Genomic DNA, 22,150 nt, shown 5'->3' with positions numbered 1-22,150 from the left:
ACAGAGACAGTGTATGCCACCTTGAGGATCATTAGGATAGAAATCTTCTAAATAAATAAAAAATAAGTTGTAGATGAAAATTCAGAAGGAATTCTCCCCTATTCATTCTACAAAAGTTCATTTTAAGAATTCCAATCAACACAGGACAACACAAATATTTTTGCCTTTTTAACCATGCAATTCTTCAAATAATTATGCAAACTATACCTGAGCAAGGTTCATAAGTGTATCCCTAAAGTGTCCAGAGGTCTCAGAATCAATATCTTGAAGAAGGTCACTGTCATATTCTAGGAAGAACACAATAAATGCATTTCAACTACGTATGAGTAAAAGCTGATATTTCACATGTCAAAAGATGTCCAATCAACGCCTTTCAAAAGGCTAAAGAATTCTCTACTGGCTAGGCTGTAGCTGGGACACAAGGTGCTTAGCACTGAAAAGGTAAATAATTTCACTAGGGCAAAGAATTCAAGAATAAAAGCAATGCTGCTGCGAGAAGAGCAGTAATGGCAGCTTCGCTTCGCTGAGAAACAACTTGTACAATTACCCCATGCAAGGTGCATCTGCAGGGTGTATGTGTGCGCGCCTGTGTGCATGCACAATTACCGTATTTTTCGCTCTATAAGACGCACCAGACCACAAGACACACCTAGTTTTTGGAGGAGGAAAACAAGAAAAATAATATTCTGAATCCCAGAAGCCAGAACAGCAAGAGGGATCGCTGCGCAGTGAAAGCAGCAATCCCTCTTGCTGTTGTGGCTTCTGTGATAGCTGCGCAGCCTGCATTCGCTCCATAAGACGCACACACATTTCCCCTTACTTTTTAGGAGAGACAAAGTGAGTCTTATAGAGCAAAAAATATGGTAATTTGTGTGAAATGATGACCAGGCTCTTGTGAGCTATCTGTGCACTATGGACCATTTCATTGAATCCTTTGGTGCACAGAGGTTCTGTTGGAGGGATAGAAGGTTTCTTGGCAAGCAAGCCAATGTGGAAACCCACTGAGCTGCACAACTTGGAGGAAATTAATTTGTCTCTAATATAAGGATATTGGGAACAGGAGATGGATTGGAAGGGTGTGAATATTCTACACCAAGCTGGTAAATAATAATTATCATGAAAACTATGCTGCAGAAGAGACTTAGCATAGTAAGCAAAGTACATTCTCAAACAGCAACTGCAAAAAGTGTCCCTAAAATGACACTGTGTGAAGCATAATATCTTCATTTTATTAATGGGAAATACTGGTTCTCTACAGGCTACATCCTGATTAGCAGACATTCTACAAAGTAATCATAGGAACTCAAAGATACAAAAATATATTCATATAATGTATATGAATTAATTATAACCAAATTTTATGCAATTTTTAATATTGTTTTTTGTTCCAGTGTGGAATAGTATTAAGATCCTGCTCTAATGACCTAATAATGCCACCTTTTTACTTAACAAATGATTCATGGTCTGGTCCACATCTTCAGTGAGGGAAATTAATAGGATAACAAAAAGCTCCTTGTGGCCACAGAATAATCGTGTTGTTTTAGTTATGCTTAGTATTAAACATGGAGTTGAAGAAAAGTTTGGATTTGATATCCCCGCTTTATCACTACCCGAAGGAGTCTCAAAGCGGCTAACATTCTCCTTTCCCTTCCTCCCCCACAACAAACACTCTGTGAGGTGAGTGGGGCTGAGAGACTTCAGAGAAGTGTGACTGGCCCAAGGTCACCCAGCAGTTGCATGTGGAGGAGCAGGGAAGCGAACCCAGTTCCCCAGATTACAAGTCTACCGCTCTTAACCACTACACCACACTGGCTCACAATCATGCCCAATGGTTATCAGAACCCTCATTTTACTGCATATAAATTTTCAGAGAAATAAAGTAGAGCTGTGCATTTTATTTCTAAAACACAACTTAATTAAGGGACAGAGTAAGAAAGGTATCGCTGTTGCACTTTGTTTCCTACGAAAGCCACCCCCTCTCCAAACACCTAGTTTTTTAAACCAAGGAAGAACTGGTTGGTTTGGATAATAGTGGCATATTTAAAGCTTACACGTGCTACAGGATGACTGCTTAATCCTATGGTGTTTGCTTGGATGTAAGACCAACTGTATTCACTGAGGCTTACTCCCAAGTAAGTATATATAGGATTGCAGCCTCAAAGTAGTTTAAGAATAACAATGACTGTAGTTTTTCTGGTGTGTGTGTATGTGTGGAATCCTGTCAGCAACTCGTCAAAGTACAATTCCCAGGATTCTGCAGGGAAACCAATGCCAAAAGTAGCAGGAAGCATGTAGGCTTGTAATATAATTAGGTATTTAGCCTCTTCTAGTTTGCAGCTGCAACTGCATATTTTTGCAGGAAACAATGGGGATTATTACGCATTAGGTAGGCCTCCTTCATCTGGAAGATCTCTCCATTTGATCTCGAGGCTAATATGTCAATGAGGCAATTCTCCTCTGTGCCAGCCCCCTAGGTCAAAGCAGAAAAAAAACATTGCTAGTATAAACAGTGGTTACAAATCCATTTATTTAGAATAAATACAGCATGCCATGTTTTACCTCAAGTTATTGTTTTCCTGAGAAGCAGTGATTTGAAAAATCTCATTACTTTTATAGCAGTGCATTGGTCACTGAGCATTGGACTGCCTAAGCCTGTGACATTTTGAATTTAAGCATTGCTATTCCTTTGAATCCCCGCAGCGGGGTGAGCTCCCGTCTTTCGGTCCCAGCTCCTGCCCACCTAGCAGTTCGAAAGCACCCCTAAGTGCAAGTGGATAAATAGGTACCGCTTTATAGCGGGAAGGTAAACGGCGTTTCCGTGTGCTGCGCTGGTGCAGGCTCGCCAGAGCAGCTTCGTCACGCTAGCCACGTGACCCGGAAGTGTCTCCAGATAGCGCTGGCCCTCGGCCTCTTAAGCGAGATGGGCGCGCAACCCCAGAGTCGGTCACGACTGGCCTGTACGGGCAGGGGTACCTTTACATTTACCTTTTATTCCTTCAATAAAACAAGGTGGAAAATGAGATAAGCTGCACCAATATTAGCGATATTTTAGCTCCACATGAAGTGTGCCAGTATTACGGTGCCCTTATGAAACTGTAAAAAAAAGGTATCTGGAACCTGCAGCCCATAGGTCCAATCCAGACTTCCAGGTCTCTGAATCTGGTCCATGGCACTCTCCCTTTGACACCCTTTTTCATCTCACTGACTTGCCATCTCCTTAATCTGTCCTGTTCTGCTTCCTCCATAATTGCCTTGAGGTGATCACTGAGGAAGAAAGCAATCTAGATTGGGTTGATGAAGTAGAGTGCTTTCTCCCTGCTTCGCCAGTTCAGATGGATTAAATTTGGGCTGAAGAAGTCTCTCTGCAGCAAGTATGGAAGAAGATCAGCCTTGTGAAGCAGTGATAGTGCGCTCTGCTTTGTTACTGTGTATTGTCCCAGTTGCACACATGAAGCTTGGTAGCATGCTGCTATGCTAAGACTGGAACCCCAGGTGCACTTATCTGAGAATGAGTCATCTCACTGAAATTCTGAATAAATATGCAGGGGACCAGGCAATGTGGCTATTTCATGCTCAGGCAAACCATTATGGGAACAAGGTTTGAGTCCATGTAGAAATAGCTTCACCATTGACAGTTGCAATGGGTATGTTTGTGTGCAGAATTGGAGATAATGGCAGGACAATAGTAGCTATTAGTTCCACATGTTGGCCATAAAAATTAATTTGTGATGAACAATCAGCTGCTTTTGTTCTGGTTCATGGTCCTTGTTTATAGTGATATACAAGTTTGTTCCATGCTTTTTAGTCAAATTAAATGATTAAATATATACCTAAAATCTGTGGAATTCCCAGCTATCATGTACATATTTTCTCCCATTTTATTTATTTATAAAATGCTTATACTACTTAATATATAAATAATCTCTAAGCAGTTTACATAAAAAGTACAAACAATACTATTCAATAAAAGTATATAAGAGCTAGGTAAAAAGACCCCTAAATAGTATCAGTTGCCAGGATAGACCTCCAAGTTGTAGCAGTTGCCAGGATATTGTCCTGTTCACCTCTGTATAGTTCCATCTTTATTTCAGACATTGTGGTAGACTGCAATATTTAGCTGGTGATATTGTGAGGTTTAGCTGCTGATAACATTGCAATGTTTAGCTATTGAGTTATTGTGATGTTGAAAACCAGATATTGCCTAGCCCTTACACACATTGTGATTCACACTACGTTGCCAGCTCAAATATTATGAAACAATTATCACAATGTGAACTTCAAAGTGGTTTGGGGTGATATAACGATATATTGCCCAGCCCTAGTAATTACTATCTCTGTCTTATGCTAGGGAGGGCATTCTAGAGATTGGGGGTTTTCATCAAAAAGATCTTTCACATTACCATTAAGAGACAATCTGCGGGTTGTGGAATGACAAGCAGGGTCTCCTTGGAAGATCTTAGTGATCAGCTTGGTGGTTTGCTATCAGAGGCAGCTCAGCTGGGTCTGCTACACTAGGTGCCAAGCCTAGAGGGCGTCTTAGGGTGTGACAACTGTGACATAGTCAATGGAGCAGAAGAGAAGGCAAGAGATAGAGGCCCTTGAATTTCAGATAGGGCACTGCTAAAATCTGAAAGACCAAAGTCCACCCCTGCTGCTAGGTAACCTGGACTTAATATTGATATATTCACTCCAGATTCAATAATAAAACTCTAACCTTATGGTCTGTAGCCAAATCTCAATAAATAAACTATATAAAAATGTCTACAAGGGTTCAGCAAGTACCTTCATAGCATGCCAGAGTTCATGGGCATCATATGATGCAGGCGGATACATCAGGCCAACCATAACTTCCTTGAAATGACCCGAGAGAGTTTCTTTCAGGTCCAGTAGTAAATCCTTGGGAAAAGAAAGTGATCTTTAGTTATCCTGCACATCCTGCATTTCTCAGTGCAAATTCATTTACTGTATATGAGTGATGAAATAATCATGTGTACTGTACAATCTTAGTAATAGTGAGGAGGCGTTCTGCAGCTTTGTCACACTGAACATACCAAGTAGAAAACCACTTACCCTCAACAACAACGGAAACTGTGAGAATGATCAGGAACATACCAGAGAGTAAATCCTTTTGAACTTCGTTCCGAGTAAAAATGCTTTGGATTGCAGTGAAAGCTGCCCAGTCTTCACCCAGTTACCTGGGGGTAAGCTCCACTGAATACAGTAAGGCTTCCTTCTGAGTAGACAGTGTCAGGCTCCATTTGCAAATCAACTCCACTTGTAAATAAAGGATTCAATACCCCCCATGTTTCCTAAGAAATGGTTGGCTGCTGAAGCATTGCAATTACAGAATTTAAAGTGGATTGGTGACCTTTTCCTTCAAAATTATAGGAAGGCCTTCACCGTTTCCTTCATCTAGTGCAAGGTTTTTCTTTTCAGTGTAAACAGGACTCCATTTTTGTACCTACATGCACCACTTTTAATTGTTCTCTGAGATGTGGAGGAAAAATGAAAAAAGGAATATTTCAGGATCAAATCAGAAACCTGAATGGCTTCTGTAATGAGAGGCCTGGTCCTGGAAAATCAGGATGCTTGGAGGGTATGGAATTTGTGTGTGTGTGTTTTAGCACTATTCTCAGAATGCTCAAGCCCCCATTAAAATTACTTCATGTGTAGCTGTGTATATTGTACAAAAAATTGGCATGATCAACTATATCAGTGCCTCTCACCTGTTGGACGGTTTGTTCCTCACACCCTGCTTGGTGCTGGTGCGATGACCACCTGTTAAAGGAGGCAGACACCCACACCCCTGGTGTAGTACAACTCTAGAAGGGCTCACTATGTACACAATTCTCTGATACCAGATATGGGATTTCTAATTTTGTAATTTGGTCCATGGGCTCACGAGGAGTCGGACACGACTAAATGACTAAACAACAACAAAATTTCACCCTGTTTACCATTCTCTGCATGTATAGTACTTTTTTCAGCAGCTGAATCCACACTCAGCCTCCATCCATAGATGAATCATATTTACTGGGTTGGAGCATATTGTCTTTCCTTCAATTTACCAGCCTTTATTTTGCTTTGATCACCAATTCAAGGTCTAGATTTTGATTGACTGAATCAAAACACAAGGGGATGTGTCCTCCAGTGCAACTTGGCTTTAAGTGTTTCTTTGTGAATTGTGTATGATTACTTCCATTACCAAGGGATCTAGCAATAAAGGGGTAATATAAACTATAAATGAAATATAGCACGGCTAATGCAAAAGCTGCTCTCAGAAGGCAAATAATTAAAGGTAACCACAGGCCCAGTGAATATAATTAACATAGCAGGCAGAGCAGCAATGAGGAAAGAGACATACAAATTAAAAATGAATTTATGATGAAGAAACAATATGTAATCTTTGCTGAATGCACATTAGATACATTTGACAGCCACTAAATCACATGTGGAATAGAAATTAATTCATTAAGACATTTGCTGCTGACAGCATGCCTGTAGGAATTGATTAATAATACAAATGGAGACTAATTAAAAATTACCCCCTGCAATTAGAACTAGGGTAAATGGAGAAGAGCAGTGAAAAATAAGACAAGACAACTATCTCTGAATTGTCATTATTAACATTTTCTAATTATCTCGGTTATGAGAAATAAGCATAGGGTAATTGTAAGAAGGCATCTCAGAGAAGTTTGTGCTTAGGTCTAAATGAGAGAACCAGTTTGGATGTTTTAATGGAAATATGTGTCTCAGTGGAACTATGTGCTTCAACTTGCATCTGTTTTTGCTTTTTTAAAATTCATTTTGCAATTTGCAATTCATTTCAATGCCAGCATTTTCAACTTCCTCATTAATGATCTTAGAACTGAAAGCAACAGCCTTATAGTTCTTTTAGCTTCTCTGCAACTGTTCTGAGCTGTGTCAGCCTTTGTTGGCTCAAGGGTGTCTTACATGAACAGTGGATATCAGTCAGCGGACAGGACAGTGATCCTGGTTCCTTGATGCAGTCATACAGTGCACTCCTTTTCCCCTGCACATAAAGACTATGAGATCATCTCATAGGTGGGTGTAGTGTGGCATCAGGATTTTCCCAGTCCTGATACCTGATACAACAGCTGATACTTGGATAAAGGTTCTGGGTTGCACCAAATTTTATCCAACAATCACATTTGCCATGCACACACACATTTATTTAGGATACTTATAGCCTGCTTTATAGCCCTTCTAGAAATGGCTCACAAAAATTGTCATATATCAGCCAAATATCAGCCACAGAAATGGCCCTATGATGGCAGGCTAATTCATGTGGCATTTCCCGTCCTCCACTTTGGTGATCTTTGGCTGTCCTCTGAGGTAATATCTGCACAGAATATTAGGTACTATAGAACCATCAGAAACATTATGAAGAAAAGGCTTTTCCTTTAAGTTTCCACACCTCCCATTTAAGGATATTTACTAGCAAATGTGATTGTTACATTAAGGATGAAGAGGCCCAGACAATCTGTTTTAGGTGAGAGTAAACCCTTTTTTGGAGGATTTCATTTAAAAAGAACATTTCCTGGGCTAAAACACCATGGCTGCCCACAGTCCAACCCAGCCCTAGATAAATCACATGATCTAATTCAGACATGGAACTGTTCTTACTGGTTTAGGGAAACAAAGCAGGGTTTTATGACACGTTTCCTTAAACCAAGGTTAACGCTAACCAGAAGTGTTTGGACATGTCCAAAACTCATTCACATAATGCCAAGCCATAGTTTAGCATTATGCCTCAACACACCCAATTAGCTCCTTCAGAAAGAGTTTGCAAGGACCTCCCGCCATGCTGCCATCCACTAAGTCTTGGACCTTGGATTTCAGGACAGACAAAAACTAGTACGTCTTCACACAGCACATAGTTGAAATATGGAATTCACCTCCGCAACAGATACTGGTGGCCACCAACTTGGATGGTTTTTTAAGCGAATTGGACACATTTATGGAGGTTAAGGCTATGAATATCTACTATCCAAGACTGCTGTACTCTGCTTCTACTGTTGGAGGCAGTAAGATTCTGAATACCAGTTGCTGAGAACTGTAGCTGGGGAGGATATTGTTCTGCTTAGGTTCTGCTTGTGTGCTTCCCATCAGTATCTGGTTGGCCATTGTGAAAACAGGATGCTGGACTAGATGGTCCACTGGCCTGATCCAGCAGAGCTCTTCACATGCCCTAATGACCTCCACATGCTCATTCTTGGGGTCAAAGAGATCTGCAACTCAAAGGTGGTTTGCAGTAGTGTTTCTTGAGCAGTAGCACCCCATATTGCATGAGAAGATTTTTGTAAAGTTGTAAAAAAAAAAAGGTTGAAATAGCATAAGGTGTATGTTTGTATGCACATTTTGTTCAAAAAGGGGGGGGGGAGAGAAGAGATTCCATTATTCTTATTCTTGCATTTATATCTCCATTTTTAAAAATCCACGATGCTCAAAGAGTTCAAAGGTGAAATGCATGGTTCCCTTCCTCATTTAATACCCACAATAACCGTGTGAGGTAGGTTAGGCTGAGAGGCAGTGACTGGCCCAAAGTCATCCACTGAGCTTCACTGCTGAAAGGGAACTTGAACACTTGTCTCTCCCAGGTCTTAGTCTGACAATATAACCACTACAAGAACTCTGTTTCACCTAAACTGGTGCTTTTTAGATTCTGGCATATAGACTTCATCCCAGTAGACATGACCCATGAAGGTAAGTCTAATGCTGGATCAAAAACAGGACACGGTCAAAGTGATGGAGAAATGGAATAAGAACTTTATTAGCCCACAGACCTGAGGTTCCTATGATGGCCATGAAGCAAATAGTTCTTCATTCACATGTAGCCAACAAATGAGATGGCAGTACTTCTGGATACACCAGAAAAATATATATAAAATCAGTAACAGTGATAGGAACAGGAGACTGAAAACTATAGTTGTGAACAAAATGATCAAAACCTACCCTGCCATACATGTTCCTGTAAGCCTCGGCAATCATGAGTCTCTGAGCATTGCAGCGCTGCGTTAGAATATTAATTAGAACGTCTTTATCACAATCTTTAAGAGAAAGAAAATATAATTATTAGATTAGGGAGCAGTTACTTGTTTATCATGCCAGTGTTATTGGCACTGGGCAGTGGTTGCTGTGCTTTATTCCACTGTGTTAATTGCATTTCCTGCAGAAAAAATATCAACAAATGAATATCCCATTGGCATTTACAATCCCCAGTGGTATTTAAAGTACTTATGTGCCTGTGACTTGCTGGTGTGCCACTGACAAATAGTGAGCATTATCAGATGCATTGCCATATCTCTCAAGGGCAATGGACATGAGCACATCAAGAGAATGGATAATGGCTTTCATGGAACAAGAGCTCGTCATTGCGTAAAGATTTATATCTGACCCTTGTGTTTACATCCTTCAGATACTGTTTAAATCTTTATTTTAATGTTACTGAGCTCCAGTTTTTATGGCTACTTACAATTGGATTACTGATTGAAACTACATATATATGTGTGCAAGGGGATTGTATAATAAATACAGGAGCTCTTTTATTTTCTGTTTCCTTCACAGTAGCCTCTGAGTAATGCTCTGTGCTTTGGGAACCCAATTCTAAAAAGAGAAGAAGAATGTGTATGGTTTCTGGCTTATGATTGGGGTTTAGTACTAAAATGATAACTTAAAAGCAGTGATTTAAAAACTGTTCTGGGCAATCCTGGAGGATGTCAGAACTTTTTCAGGAGTTTCAGTAGCTTATCGATAAGACAAGATCATTATGGACAGGCACATTTTCCTAGAAGACAGCTTGCCTACCACTAATGATCTGGAGAGTTGAGAATAGCGAGACAGGAGCCTAGAAAGCCTTTGTTTTCTCCTTGTTAAAGCTGTTGTTTTTTTGTTTTTTTTGAAAAAACTTCTGAAAATAATTAAGACTTATTTTTCTATAAAGCAGTGAGTGAAAAAAAAGCATTGTCCTTTATTTTCTTGAAAAGTTTCCACAGTATTTTTTGTCTGCTGAATATACTCTAATTCCCCTCAATCATAATGCTAGACTGTATCTGTATCTGTATCATCTCCTACCTTTCTTCCCAAAGGACCCCAGGGCTACAACCACATCAACAACAAAATAGCTAAAACCTAAACATCTAAAAACCAAAGTTATAACATCCCAAAAAGTAAAAAATACTATTTCCAGATCAGGAAACCCTTCACACACACACACAGAACAGGACACCCATCTTATCAGGATTTGGTCTTAGTCAACTGCCCCTTCTCTAGTCCATCACTGCTTCCAAGTCACCTGTCCAACATTGTCACATCATCTCCTGATTCCGATGGAATGGAAAGATAGAGCTGCATGTTATCAGTAGACTGAGGTTGCCATGCTCCAACTATCTAGATGGCAGCTCCCAATGGTTTCATATAGATATTAGATAGCACAGGAGACAGATTGAACCCTTGTGGAACCCTACAACTCAAAAGTCATTGAGTTGAGTGACAATATCCTAGTATTTTCTGGTAGCAACCCACAGTGTCTCCAAATCCTACCTCCCTGCAAAACTCCAGAAGAACACCATGGCCAATGGTGTCAAAAGCTACTGAGTTGTCAAAGAGAACCAGTAGGGTCACACTCCCCATCTCTCTCTCCTAGCAGAGATATCAATCAGGTCAACCAAGGCTGTTTTGGTGCCAGACCTGGGCCTGAAACCAGATTCAAATGGATCTAGATAATCTGATATATAACATTTCTTCTCTGCCCTCCCCTCCCACTGGCTTTTGGTGCTAGTATCTGTACATCCATTAAATCTAAAGACATTTCAGAATAAAGGATTGCTTCTGAATGTTAGTTAACATATTTGCATACCCATTCCTTGGAGAGCTCCCCCGAGAACCTGGGCATCCATAACAGGGTCAAATGTAGGAGCTGGGAAGATTGTCCCTTGAATCTGTTGAGAGAAAAGAAATGTGAGCCTTTTTATTTTATTTTATTTATTTATTTAAATTGACCTATTTTTTAAAAAATCAATGCCCTGGTGGTCAATGTAGGCCTAAACTAGAACTACATATCTTTGCATTTTAAATGTATGGAAGGATCCAGATCAGGCCTCTTGAACCTGCAGTTTGAAAAGGAAAAAAGTTACTACTTTGATGTTACTACATGAATATTTTTAGGAGCACCTTAGAGACCAACTAAGTTTGTTCTGAGTATAAGCTTTCGTGTGCATGCACACTTCTTCAGATACACTGAAACAGAAGTCATATATAGTGGGAGGGTGGAGTGGGGTTTTTCTCAGCAGGGTAGTAGGAGATGGCTACTCTCCTACTCTCCCATCTCCAACTACCCTTCTGAGAAAAACCCCACTCTACCCTCCCACTATATATCAGGGTCTGGAGCCAACTGACGATTCCCAGTAAGATCCTCCCCCTATTGTGTGGACAGGTAGTCCCTCCTCCTACCTGGCCAGATCACCTTGGCAACACCTCCCCAGGTGGGGTTGGGCAACTGGCTGAGGTAGGCGGAGATCTCCAAGTATCCCACCTGGGGAAGTCGAAGCCAAGCCTGTGCTAATGGTGCCACATAGAGTCCAGGAGGCTGCATGCGACCACGCAAAGGGTGACCCACATTTAATGTGGGGAGCAGTCATTGTAAGCTGCTCTAGGAGCCTTTTTAGACTGAAGAATGGAATAAAAACTCCAATGCTAATAATAATGGCTCATGCCCTCCAACATTTCTCCTGTGAAAATAGGGATGTCCCATTCCATCATAATAAGTTTATTATTTATACCCCACACACTGGGTTGCCTCAGCCACTCTGTGCAGCTTCCAACATATATAAAAACACAATAATACATTAAACTTTTTTTTTTAAAAAAACCCTTTCCTTATACAGGATTGCCTTCAGACAGCATGGGAGTCAAATAATTGCATAAAACCCCCAACATTTCTCCAATGAAACTAGAGACATCCTAGCACACCCTCTAACATTTTTCCGATGAAAATAGGGACGGCCTAAGGAAAAGCGGGACATTCTGGGATCAAATCAGAAATTGGAATGGCTTCTTTAAATCAGGGACGTCCCTGGTAAATAGGGACACTTGTAGAGTCTGATGGCTTAGATCCTCTGCAATACAAGTGGAAGGAAGTTGATACAAGGGTTGCCAATGCCCTTCTCTCTGCTCTGCAATCTCCTGCCTCCTCCAGAAAGCTCTCAGGAGGATCTAGCAAACCTCCTGAACAGCATCAGATGGGATTCAGGATGCTGCTGGGAGAGAAGGAATGTCCCAAGCCTTCTTGTATAAGCATACATTTTTAGCATAGATTTTCCTTTTGAAATAGGCACCACCACTTTTTCTTATTGGGACAGAGCGGAAGTGGAGAGCTGCTTTGTCACACCTAGATTGTCTTTGAGATAACCACTGGGTAAACAATTTTTTCCCCCACATTGAGGCTCAATTGGTGCCTTTGTTATATATCTCTAGGCACCAGGCCAATTAAAAAAAAATCCTTTCCTCCCAGGCCTTTGACTAATTAACAATCTATTACTTTTTAAATTGTGGGGGGGGGGTTAATGTTTCTGTTTGCTATTGTGCTATGTGTTTTTATGTATAGTCGTACCTTGGTTCTCAAACGTAATCCATTCCAGAACTCTGTTTGACTTCCGAAAACGTTCAAAAGCCAAGGCATGGCTTCTGATTGACCGTAGGAGCTTCCTGCACTCAGTTGGAAGCTGTGGAAGCCACATCAGACATTTGGCTTCCAAAAAACATTCGCAAACTGGAACACTCAATTCCGGGTTTGCAGCGTTTGGGAGCCAAAACATTTGAGCCACAATGTGTTTGAGAACCAAGGTACGGCTGTATTTCTCTTGTAAACCAACCTGTGATATTCAGATGAAGGGTGATGTAGAAATATAATAAATAAGAATAAAAACTAATAATAATGTGTAAACCTTGGAGTTCAGCTGGCTTTAAAGCTTTGAATTTAAGATAATTTAGTTTTTCTCTGTACATAAGTTGCCTGTGCAGCCATTTGAAAGAAAGAAACAAAACCACTCAGCCCACCTGCATTTCAGCATCAGATTTAGAAAAGAATGCACATTCTTTCCTCTTTGGCACTTTCCTAATTCATTATCAACTTAGAATTGAAATTATTCTTCCAAAGCACCGCTTTGAAAATATTGATAGCAGAAATAAAGAATCCTTGGCAAGAAGAAAAAATGTGTAAAAGTTTGAGAGAAATAAGACCTTAAATACCCTCTGGTGAATAAGATACCTCACCAGGCTCCGATGTATTCAGCTAACACCTCCCCATAGATCAGAGTGAATTATTAGAAAGGGCATTATACTTGTGCCATCGCTGGATTCCAGCAGCTTTGACACAGCAATCTCATCACAATAACTCCTTCTGCAGATTAGTCTAAAATATTTTTCAGGATGGGAGAGCACATCATAAATCAAAGTGAGGAAGAACCTGCAGAGTCGCTAAGGTTCCTCCTCCCCCAAAATAGAAAACATGTGTTTGCAACTGCTGTGAGACAGATCACAAAATACTGTGGATAATCGACTACCGAGCTACCCTAAATGCGGTCTACAAAAGAAGAAGAAATAGAAAAATTACCAATAATCACCCTCCTTCACACATACATGCTGAACTCTAAAATAGTTACTGTAAGAGCCTGTGCTTAAATCAATATTGTACAATTGAGCTTTTTCCCTCCACTGTTGCCACCAGCTTCTGCAAAACAGGAATAAAAAAGGATTGGGGGAACAAAAAGGTTGCCAGTGAGCTGTTGATTTCAGATAGAACAGAAAAGGGCCAGTTCTATATTTCCACTTATTTCGGGGATAGAAATGAAGGCTGTCCCACAATGTCCTGAGGCAGATAAAACATGGGTCGCCACCTATGCACCACCAAAACCAAGGAAATGCATTACCAAAACTTTAGACAAATGAAGACAGATTTGTATAAAAGTTGTGTGTGCCATTTTTAAAATATGTATAGCTGTAGACTTAGTAAAATTTAAATAGAAATGCAATATATTTCACCATAGTGGGAAAGACTGTGATCACTCAGTCTGTTGTACAGATGTAGTTGATGGGCAATACAGTGGTACCTCAGGTTACATACACTTCAGGTTACAGACTCCGCTAACCCAGAAAAAGTGCTTCAGGTTAAGAACTTTGCTTCAGGATGAGAACAGAAATTGTGCTCTGGCAGCGCGGTGGCAGCAGGAGGCCCCATTAGCTAAAGTGGTGCTTCAGGTTAAGAACAGTTTCAGGTTAAAAACGGACCTCCAGAACAAATTAAGTACTTAACCCGAGGTACCACTGTAGAAGCTTGTTTTACGTAAAGTAGGCAACCTTTCCACCTTAAATAAAACACTAACAGTATCTTACCCATCTCTTTGTTGGTTTCTGCTTTCTTCTCTGTGCAGCGAAGTGCTTGTCACGAGACAGGTGTTTACATTCCACAGAGTCTGTACTCTTGGAGGTTTTCCCACGGGAAAGGAGACTGGATATGACGTACACTGGTTTCCTGTTTTTCACTGTTCTTTGCAGTTTCAGTTTGAGATTCTCTCCGTGCTTTAGAGGAGAGATGACGCTTTCTCTGCTCCGGCAGAGGGAAAATGTTTTTCTGTAACTTACCAGCTTTGAACTGTAAATAAAGTAGTATAGAGCATGTTGGCACATATTTCTCATCATTCCGCTGTGCACTGGACACTGCTTATCTCCAACATTTGGTTCCGGGCCCAGAAATACGCAGTGTTTTGAGAATGGACTTCACAAGTCGGGCTCCTTGCAAAGGAACAAAGGAGCACAGAGACGAAGTGCCGGCAAAGCATCGGAAAGCAGCAGAGAGACGGAACGCACGGTATCTGCTCTGCGCGTCAAGATGATTGATGAAGGTATGTGCTACTGCTCCGGGAAGCCTGCCAGCTTCTAATTAATGGCTTTATGGCTGGACTTTGAACTTTTAATAGCCGGTTTTTGCCGTGGCACAGGCAAATGGCTAGAAGCAACACTTTCCTATGCTGGGGGAAATCGAAAGTAACTTTTACAAATGCTGTTGTTTCAAAGCAGCTGCAGATGTGACGCAGCAAGAATTTAGGGCAGTAGAGAAAGCACTTGGGGACTTTCGCTTTTGAACTTGCTTTTGGGAATGAGGTTTGAAGCAGCTGCAGATAAGCAAAGCAAATAAACAGAAGAGCAGCACAGGCAAGGCAGAGGCTGTTTTGAGATTGCCTTTGGATTGAAGCAGCTGTACACAGAAGCAGCATGTATACAGCAGCTTGATTTAAAGCAGCATAGATGACGCAAGAGGCAAATGCCAGAGTCATGATAGCTAGCTGCAGAAGGCTGGATGAAGCAAGTGGGGGATTTGATACCACTGATCAGCCAAATGCTCAACTCACAGTAGCTTGTGATACTGCCATGATTCAGAGTGAAGCAGATCGGCGGGGTGCTAGCTGCATCAACAAGGGGGAGACTTCACAGTCGTCATCCCATAGTGCAGTGGAACCACCAGATGGCGCCAAAGCTTTGAAGGCAGTGAAATGCTACACGTGTGGACGTCTAGGCCATATGAAGAGGGAATGCAAATATCCCAGGGCCAAGACAGAGCAGCGCAGTGAAAGCTCATCGCGTGGAAAAGGCCAGAGCAAAGGCAAAGGTCCGGTGTCCAGGACAACGCAGCACAAGGCAATGGTCTCACGCTTCGCTCCAAAGGTTACAAAGGTTGCAGAGGTTGCAGAGGTCCAGAAGAAGTCTAGATCTTTCTTCGTTGTTGATTCAGCTGCAACGCATCACATGTGCAACGATAAGCGACTGTTCGTGTCTTTTACACCGCAGGAAGGTGCAATTCACCAGGCGGATGACCACACTATCCCCAGTAAAGGCTACGGAACTGTTGTTCTTCACAGTTTGGACTTATCGATACAGGATGTTCTTTATGTGCCGGATGCGAAACATAATCTGCTCAGCGTTGGACAGCTGATTGAGAAGAAAATTGACGTTTCCTTTAAGAACAATAGATGCATCATCACCAAGAAAAATGATTATCAATTGTATGCTGAATTTGTTGATCGTTTGTTTCTATTGTATTATGATGATGTTGTGCAGGATGACACTTGTTGCATTGCAGGTTCTAACAAAAGTTTGCATGCAGAATGTATTCACGATTTTCATCGAAAATTTGGTCATTTGCATTTTGAGGCAGTATCTAAAATGCCTGCCTTGGTTGAAGGTATGACTATTAAACCCTGCAGGTACCACATGAAGTGCAAGGCATGCGCAGCAAACAAGGTGAAAATGGCTGCGAAAGGTAAGGTGTCTAGTAGGCAAGCTACAGAACCATACCAGGTTGTTCATGCTGATTTGGTTGGACCACTAGCGCCCTCTTTGGGTGGAAATAGGTACTTCATGGTTCTCCTTGATGCATTTTCCAGGTATATTTTTGTGTACAATCTCAAGCAGAAATCAGAGGCTTTTCCTAGGTTCAAGGAATTCTGTGCTTGGTTGGGAAATGTGCATGGTAAGAAGATAAAGATTCTTTTCACTGACCGGGGGGGAGAATTCACTTCTCAGCAGTTTGAAGCTTTTCTGGCTGAGAAAGGAATTCAACACGATTTGTCTAGTCCTCGCTCGCCATGGCAGAATGGACTTGCGGAACGGGCAAATCAGACATTGCTTCAAGGGTTAAAAACCTTGCTGCATGATGCAAATCTTCCAGAGAGTTATTGGGCCGAAGCTCTCTCATGTTTCACTTACAGTTATAATCGCAGGTTATCTTCAGCGATTGGTTGTACCCCCTATGAGAAGATGTTTGGCAAGAAGCCATACATCAAACACATGAAAATTTTTGGTTCGGACATGTGGGTTCACTCACCACAAAACTCCAAGTTAGACAAGCGTGGATTGCATGGTATCTTTCTAGGTTATCAGAAAGGGTCTTACAGAATAATGATGACTGACTCTAAGGAAATTAAGCTCACAAGAAGTGTTGAGTACAATGCCAAGTGGGGGGAGAATGTGGGAATTTTCCAATGTTATCCTGATGACAGTGATGAGACTGAGGATAGTCAAAAGCAACCGCAACAACCCACACCCACTGATGAAGGTTCTGATTCTGAGTCTGAAACTGAATCGGGTGATTCAGAGGATTTCAAGAGTGCGAAAGCCTCTATGCGACCCTCTGAAAGCTCTGATCAAGAATTGGAGGAACCATTGTTCACAATAGGTCACTTTTCTCCTAAGAAGGAAGAGGAGAGTGTTGAAGACTTAAGGCTAATTCGCAGGTCACAGAGAGCCACAAAAGGCAGACCTCCAAAGAGATTTGCTGATGAGTTTGCTAAGATAGCAGTAACAGTTGTTAAAAGCTCCAAGAAGGTATTTGAACCTTCAAGTTTCCAAGAAATCCAGGATTTGGATTCAAAGGAAGCTGAGCCATGGTTAAATGCCATGAAGGCTGAGCTTGATTCCTTGGAAAGGAACAAAACATGGGACCTTGTTCCAGTAGTTCCAGGAATGAAACTGCTTGGAAGCAAATGGGTCTTCAAAGCGAAGACTGATCAAAATGGCAAGATAGTCAGACACAAAGCCAGATTGGTAGCCAGAGGTTTTGCACAGGTACCAGGTGAAGACTATCACGAGACCTACTCACCCACAGTGAGGTATGAGAGCATTAGGCTTATGCTCAAGCTAGCTGCAGAAGAAAATCTACACATTAGTCACCATGATGTGAATACAGCTTTTCTGTACGGATCTCTAGGTGAATCACTTTATATGCTTCCACCTGATGGCGTACAGGTAAAACAGGGATTTGTTTGTGCTCTGAAAAAGTCCCTTTATGGTCTCAAACAAAGTGCACGGTGTTGGCACACAAAACTCACTGAAGTATTGTTTTCTCTAGGTTTTCAGCAAGGGAAATCTGATCCATGTGTATTTGTCAAAGAGGAGGGGCAAAAGAAACTGTATTGTTTGTTTTATGTTGATGATCTTTTATTCTTTTGGAAAGATGTCACAATGTACAATAACGCCCTAGCTCAACTGAAAGAGCACTTTGACATGAAAGATCTTGGTGAGGTAAACAACTACCTGTCTCTGGAAATAGAGAGAGATCAAGATGGTAACATTCTAGTACACCAGTCACGGAAAATTGCTGATGTGTTAAGCAAGCTAAACCTGATGGATGCTAACCCTGTGGACACACCGATGATAACAGGTTATCAGGTAGATGACACTGAAGAAGCATTTTCTGACACTACACTGTACAGAAGTGTGCTAGGCAAGCTAAACTTCATTGCCAGATGTTCAAGACCAGACATTGCTGTTAGCTGTAATTTGCTAAGTAGACAAGTCAACAATCCTACTGTTAAGGATTGGAAAGCTCTGAAACGCATAGCGCGGTATTTGAAAGGCACTATGCATTACAGACTGAGATTTAACAATCAGAAGTCTGGTGGTCTTGAGATATTTGCAGATGCAAGTTTTGGAAGTGACACTACAGACAGGAAAAGTACGTCTGGAGTTTGCTATAAGTACAATCAGGGTCTATTTGATTGGTCATGCAAGAAGCAAACAGCAGTTAGCTTAAGTACTTGTGAAGCTGAACTGAATGCACTGTCTTATTCACTTAAAGATTGTGAATGGTTGTTACAATTGTGCAAAGACATGAAAATTCCTGTCAAATGTCCAATCCAGGTTTACCAGGACAACAAAGCATGTTTGGCTTTGCTGAATTCTGAAGGTTGTAAGCAAAGCACGAAGCACTTGCAATTGAAGTTGCAACATGCTAGGGAACGTATTCAGAAGGGACTCGTAACGGTGTCCTATATGCCAGGTAATGAAATTCCTGCTGATGTATTGTCCAAGATTGTATCAAGGGATCAACACTGTACCTATGTGCAGAAGTTGGGTTTGTACTGATATTGTACGAACACGCTGCCCAGAGATGTTCACAGAAAGGGGGAGGATGTTGGTTTCTGCTTTCTTCTCTGTGCAGCGAAGTGCTTGTCACGAGACAGGTTGTTTACATTCCACAGAGTCTGTACTCTTGGAGGTTTTCCCACGGGAAAGGAGACTGGATATGACGTACACTGGTTTCCTGTTTTTCACTGTTCTTTGCAGTTTCAGTTTGAGATTCTCTCCGTGCTTTAGAGGAGAGATGACGCTTTCTCTGCTCCGGCAGAGGGAAAATGTTTTTCTGTAACTTACCAGCTTTGAACTGTAAATAAAGTAGTATAGAGCATGTTGGCACATATTTCTCATCATTCCGCTGTGCACTGGACACTGCTTATCTCCAACACTCTTACCCAAGTCAGGTGTGGACTTGCACAATCCTTCCACTTCTTGCCCCTGCAATACACCTCCTCACTTCCCTGGCTACTGTGAACTATGGTAGAGAACTGTGTCTGCACTGGCACCAAGGGTTAGAAAGTTGGTTTGCAAAACTAGTTAAACCGATTAAAGCTGAACGGAACTAGAATTTACCTTGGTAAGCACCAGTGCAGATGAAATGCCACATCTTAGCTATTACTAACCAGAGAAAGGGTGGGAGGTAAGAACTGGTACCAATCTCCTAACCATGGATAAAAAATTGAATGCATGTAATACTAGCAGAAAGCAAAAAATCAATCAGATTTTCATTCTGGTCTAGTTCAGTCACAAACATGATGTTGGTAAAGAAACATCCTATGCACATATTAGATTATCTGGTTACTTCCCATATGCACTGCTGGACTCTGAAGTTGAACCAGCCAACCTGTGCTGGTGGGTTCTTTTTCCTTCTGATGATTCTACAGTACATAATATTCTGATGATTAAAAACTGCAATCTGAAGCATGAACAGCCTTCTGATAATATTTGTTTAGTAAGTCACTGTTCTGATAAAGAACAATGGAAGTTACGCTTTCATAGAGGGAATGTTTTACATCTGGGAATTCATTTTAAAACAAGCTCTGTTTCATACTTATGATTTAGATCTACTTTTGCAAACAGGTCCTTTCTGATCCACCTTTATTGCAAATTACCAACAACAACGAGCCAAGGGAAATTTCCACCCTCTGTGCAATATATACGGAAGACAATAAATAGTTCCTGCTTCTTAAATTATATATGGTTGCATCCAATGAAAGACCATCAATGTGGGATAAAACATCCCCTTCCACTCTCTGGAAACCATTTTGATCCATTAAGTGGTGGGGGCGGACCATCTGAATCGGTCCCACCTCCCTGCAGAGGGGAAGGGTCACGATTATGAGAAAAGCTTCACCTGTTGACATTCTGCCTGTCTTATTATTGAGTTACCTGATTTACCTTTAGACCCTATATAGCAGTTTGTAACATTCTGAGCACTGATTTTTTTATTTTATTTTTTGCTGAGGATGAACCTGAAAGGAATAATTTGTTTTGTAAAAGGACAAGCTTGAACTGGAATTAGTTCCTTTTTGAACAGGTTGACTGGGGACCAAGCATGTGGAGAAACGGAAGAGAGGGTGGAATGGAATATTCTGGAACATTCCGTAACTGATTGCCTGGAACCCTGAACAGGAGCATTCCACACTGCAATGATTTGCTACAGTTCTCCCTTGTTTTCTTTTATTCTGCAGGAAATTGGGTGTGATATACTTATTAATGCCAGTGCCCTGCTAGTACATGGGTGGTTATGCCCAGCAGCAATGTGACAGTAATTGATAGTCTTTTTTGACCTTCCATTCCTAGTATTTTGTACATTTGATCTTGGACTCCACCCCATCCCCATTCCAAAGACTAACCAAGCGATGGTTATTATGCTGTGGTGTGAGATGAATTACTTATGGAAGTAGGTTGAAATCTGATTCACTTGTTATAATGGAACCTTTGTTTCGGCTGATACAACTTTACACATAAGCAATATCACACGTGAAGTTCTACGTAGTTGCTTCTGTTCTATTTACTTCCCAGCTCACAAGTTACACAGTTCACATAATTAGATCATATGCAGAAGGGGTCTTGAGAGGAAATAAACAGCCAATTTAACAAGTGAGTCAGCCCCTAGCTGTCCTTCTGGACATAACTATGAAATCATTTGCTGTGTTTAAAAGGCAGCACTAAATCTAGTTAATCTAGACCCATAAGCAAAACATGTGAATTATTCAAATATTATTGAACTTGGGTAATCAAATATGAAAGAAATGGACGAGAAATGAAAATGACTAATACGGTGCTAGAAAAATAAGTGGGATCAGGGTACATTTCCTCAAGGAAATGGATTGTCAGTTAAATTACTGCAAATATTTTCAGTTGTATAGCTAGAGAAAGATCATTTGTGCCTATGAAAGTCTTCTATTGATTTTTCAGAGCAATTTGTGAGGCATACACTAAAAGCATTTTGAATGGATAATAATATTACTGGCCATATTAATAATGAACTCTATAAGAGACATCATTGTCCTCATACATGGATTAAGCAATATATTGTCGAACGCTATTAATGTTATTCTGCATAGAAAAATTCCGCCACCCCTAGAAAAATCCCTGTTTAACTCAGTGAGATTTACTTCTGAGTAGACATGTATAGGATTGTGCTATAAATATTCATCACTAAACAAAGCAGGTTTTAATAAGTCACCAAATTATTCTGCTCCTAGATGGCAGATGGACTTCAGTCTGTCGGACCAGTTTCCCACCAGCAAACTACACTTCTGATGCTTCTTGGGGAAAAAGAAGCAAAGGTTAATTTGAAAACTGTGGATAATTGTACTCACGTAGTTCCCGCTATACATCTTGGCACAAATCTCCAAGTAAAAAACTACTTGGATGGTGGGTTCAGAAAAGAGACTGAACAAAGAGAAGAAAAGAAGCTCAAATGCTGTAAAGTTGTTCAGTTGATGAACTGGTAGGACCAGGGCAATCAAGCTGATTATTTTCTCCAATCGCTTTAGGCTCCAAGGTAACCGGGTGGGAGGAGAACCTGATAATGTATGTACCTTGCTTTTGCAGAGTCACTGAGTGTACTTAGCCATTACTCAGATATGAATAAACAGCATTATTTCATAAAATAAACAACACCCTATCTCCTACTGTGTTGAATCAAGAGAGAGAATTTAACAAATCACAGAACTAAGCGTTAAACCTACAGAAATACTGGTGTTAATGA

General features: G+C 40.9%; 1 protein-coding gene across 1 annotated transcript in view; it reads right to left on the bottom strand.

The window, feature by feature from the left end:
• Positions 1-21,916, bottom strand: part of ANXA10 (annexin A10) — a 30,807-nt gene extending 8,891 nt beyond the window's left edge. The window contains exons 1-6 of the mRNA XM_081926206.1: positions 21,759-21,916; positions 10,880-10,961; positions 8,977-9,071; positions 4,783-4,896; positions 2,380-2,470; positions 208-287 (exon numbers count right to left, since the gene is read on the bottom strand). Coding sequence (XP_081782332.1) covers positions 208-287; positions 2,380-2,470; positions 4,783-4,896; positions 8,977-9,071; positions 10,880-10,961; positions 21,759-21,776 — 480 coding nt within the window. The 5' untranslated portion in view covers positions 21,777-21,916. The remainder of the gene's footprint in view (positions 1-207; positions 288-2,379; positions 2,471-4,782; positions 4,897-8,976; positions 9,072-10,879; positions 10,962-21,758) is intronic.
• Positions 21,917-22,150: the final 234 nt, after the last annotated feature.

The sequence above is a fragment of the Podarcis melisellensis genome, assembly GCF_964234715.1.
Source record: "Podarcis melisellensis genome assembly, chromosome: 9".
Taxonomy (NCBI): Eukaryota; Metazoa; Chordata; class Lepidosauria; order Squamata; family Lacertidae; genus Podarcis; species Podarcis melisellensis.
Note: the sequence above shows the minus strand (reverse complement) of the source record. Positions and strands in the feature narration are given on the sequence as shown.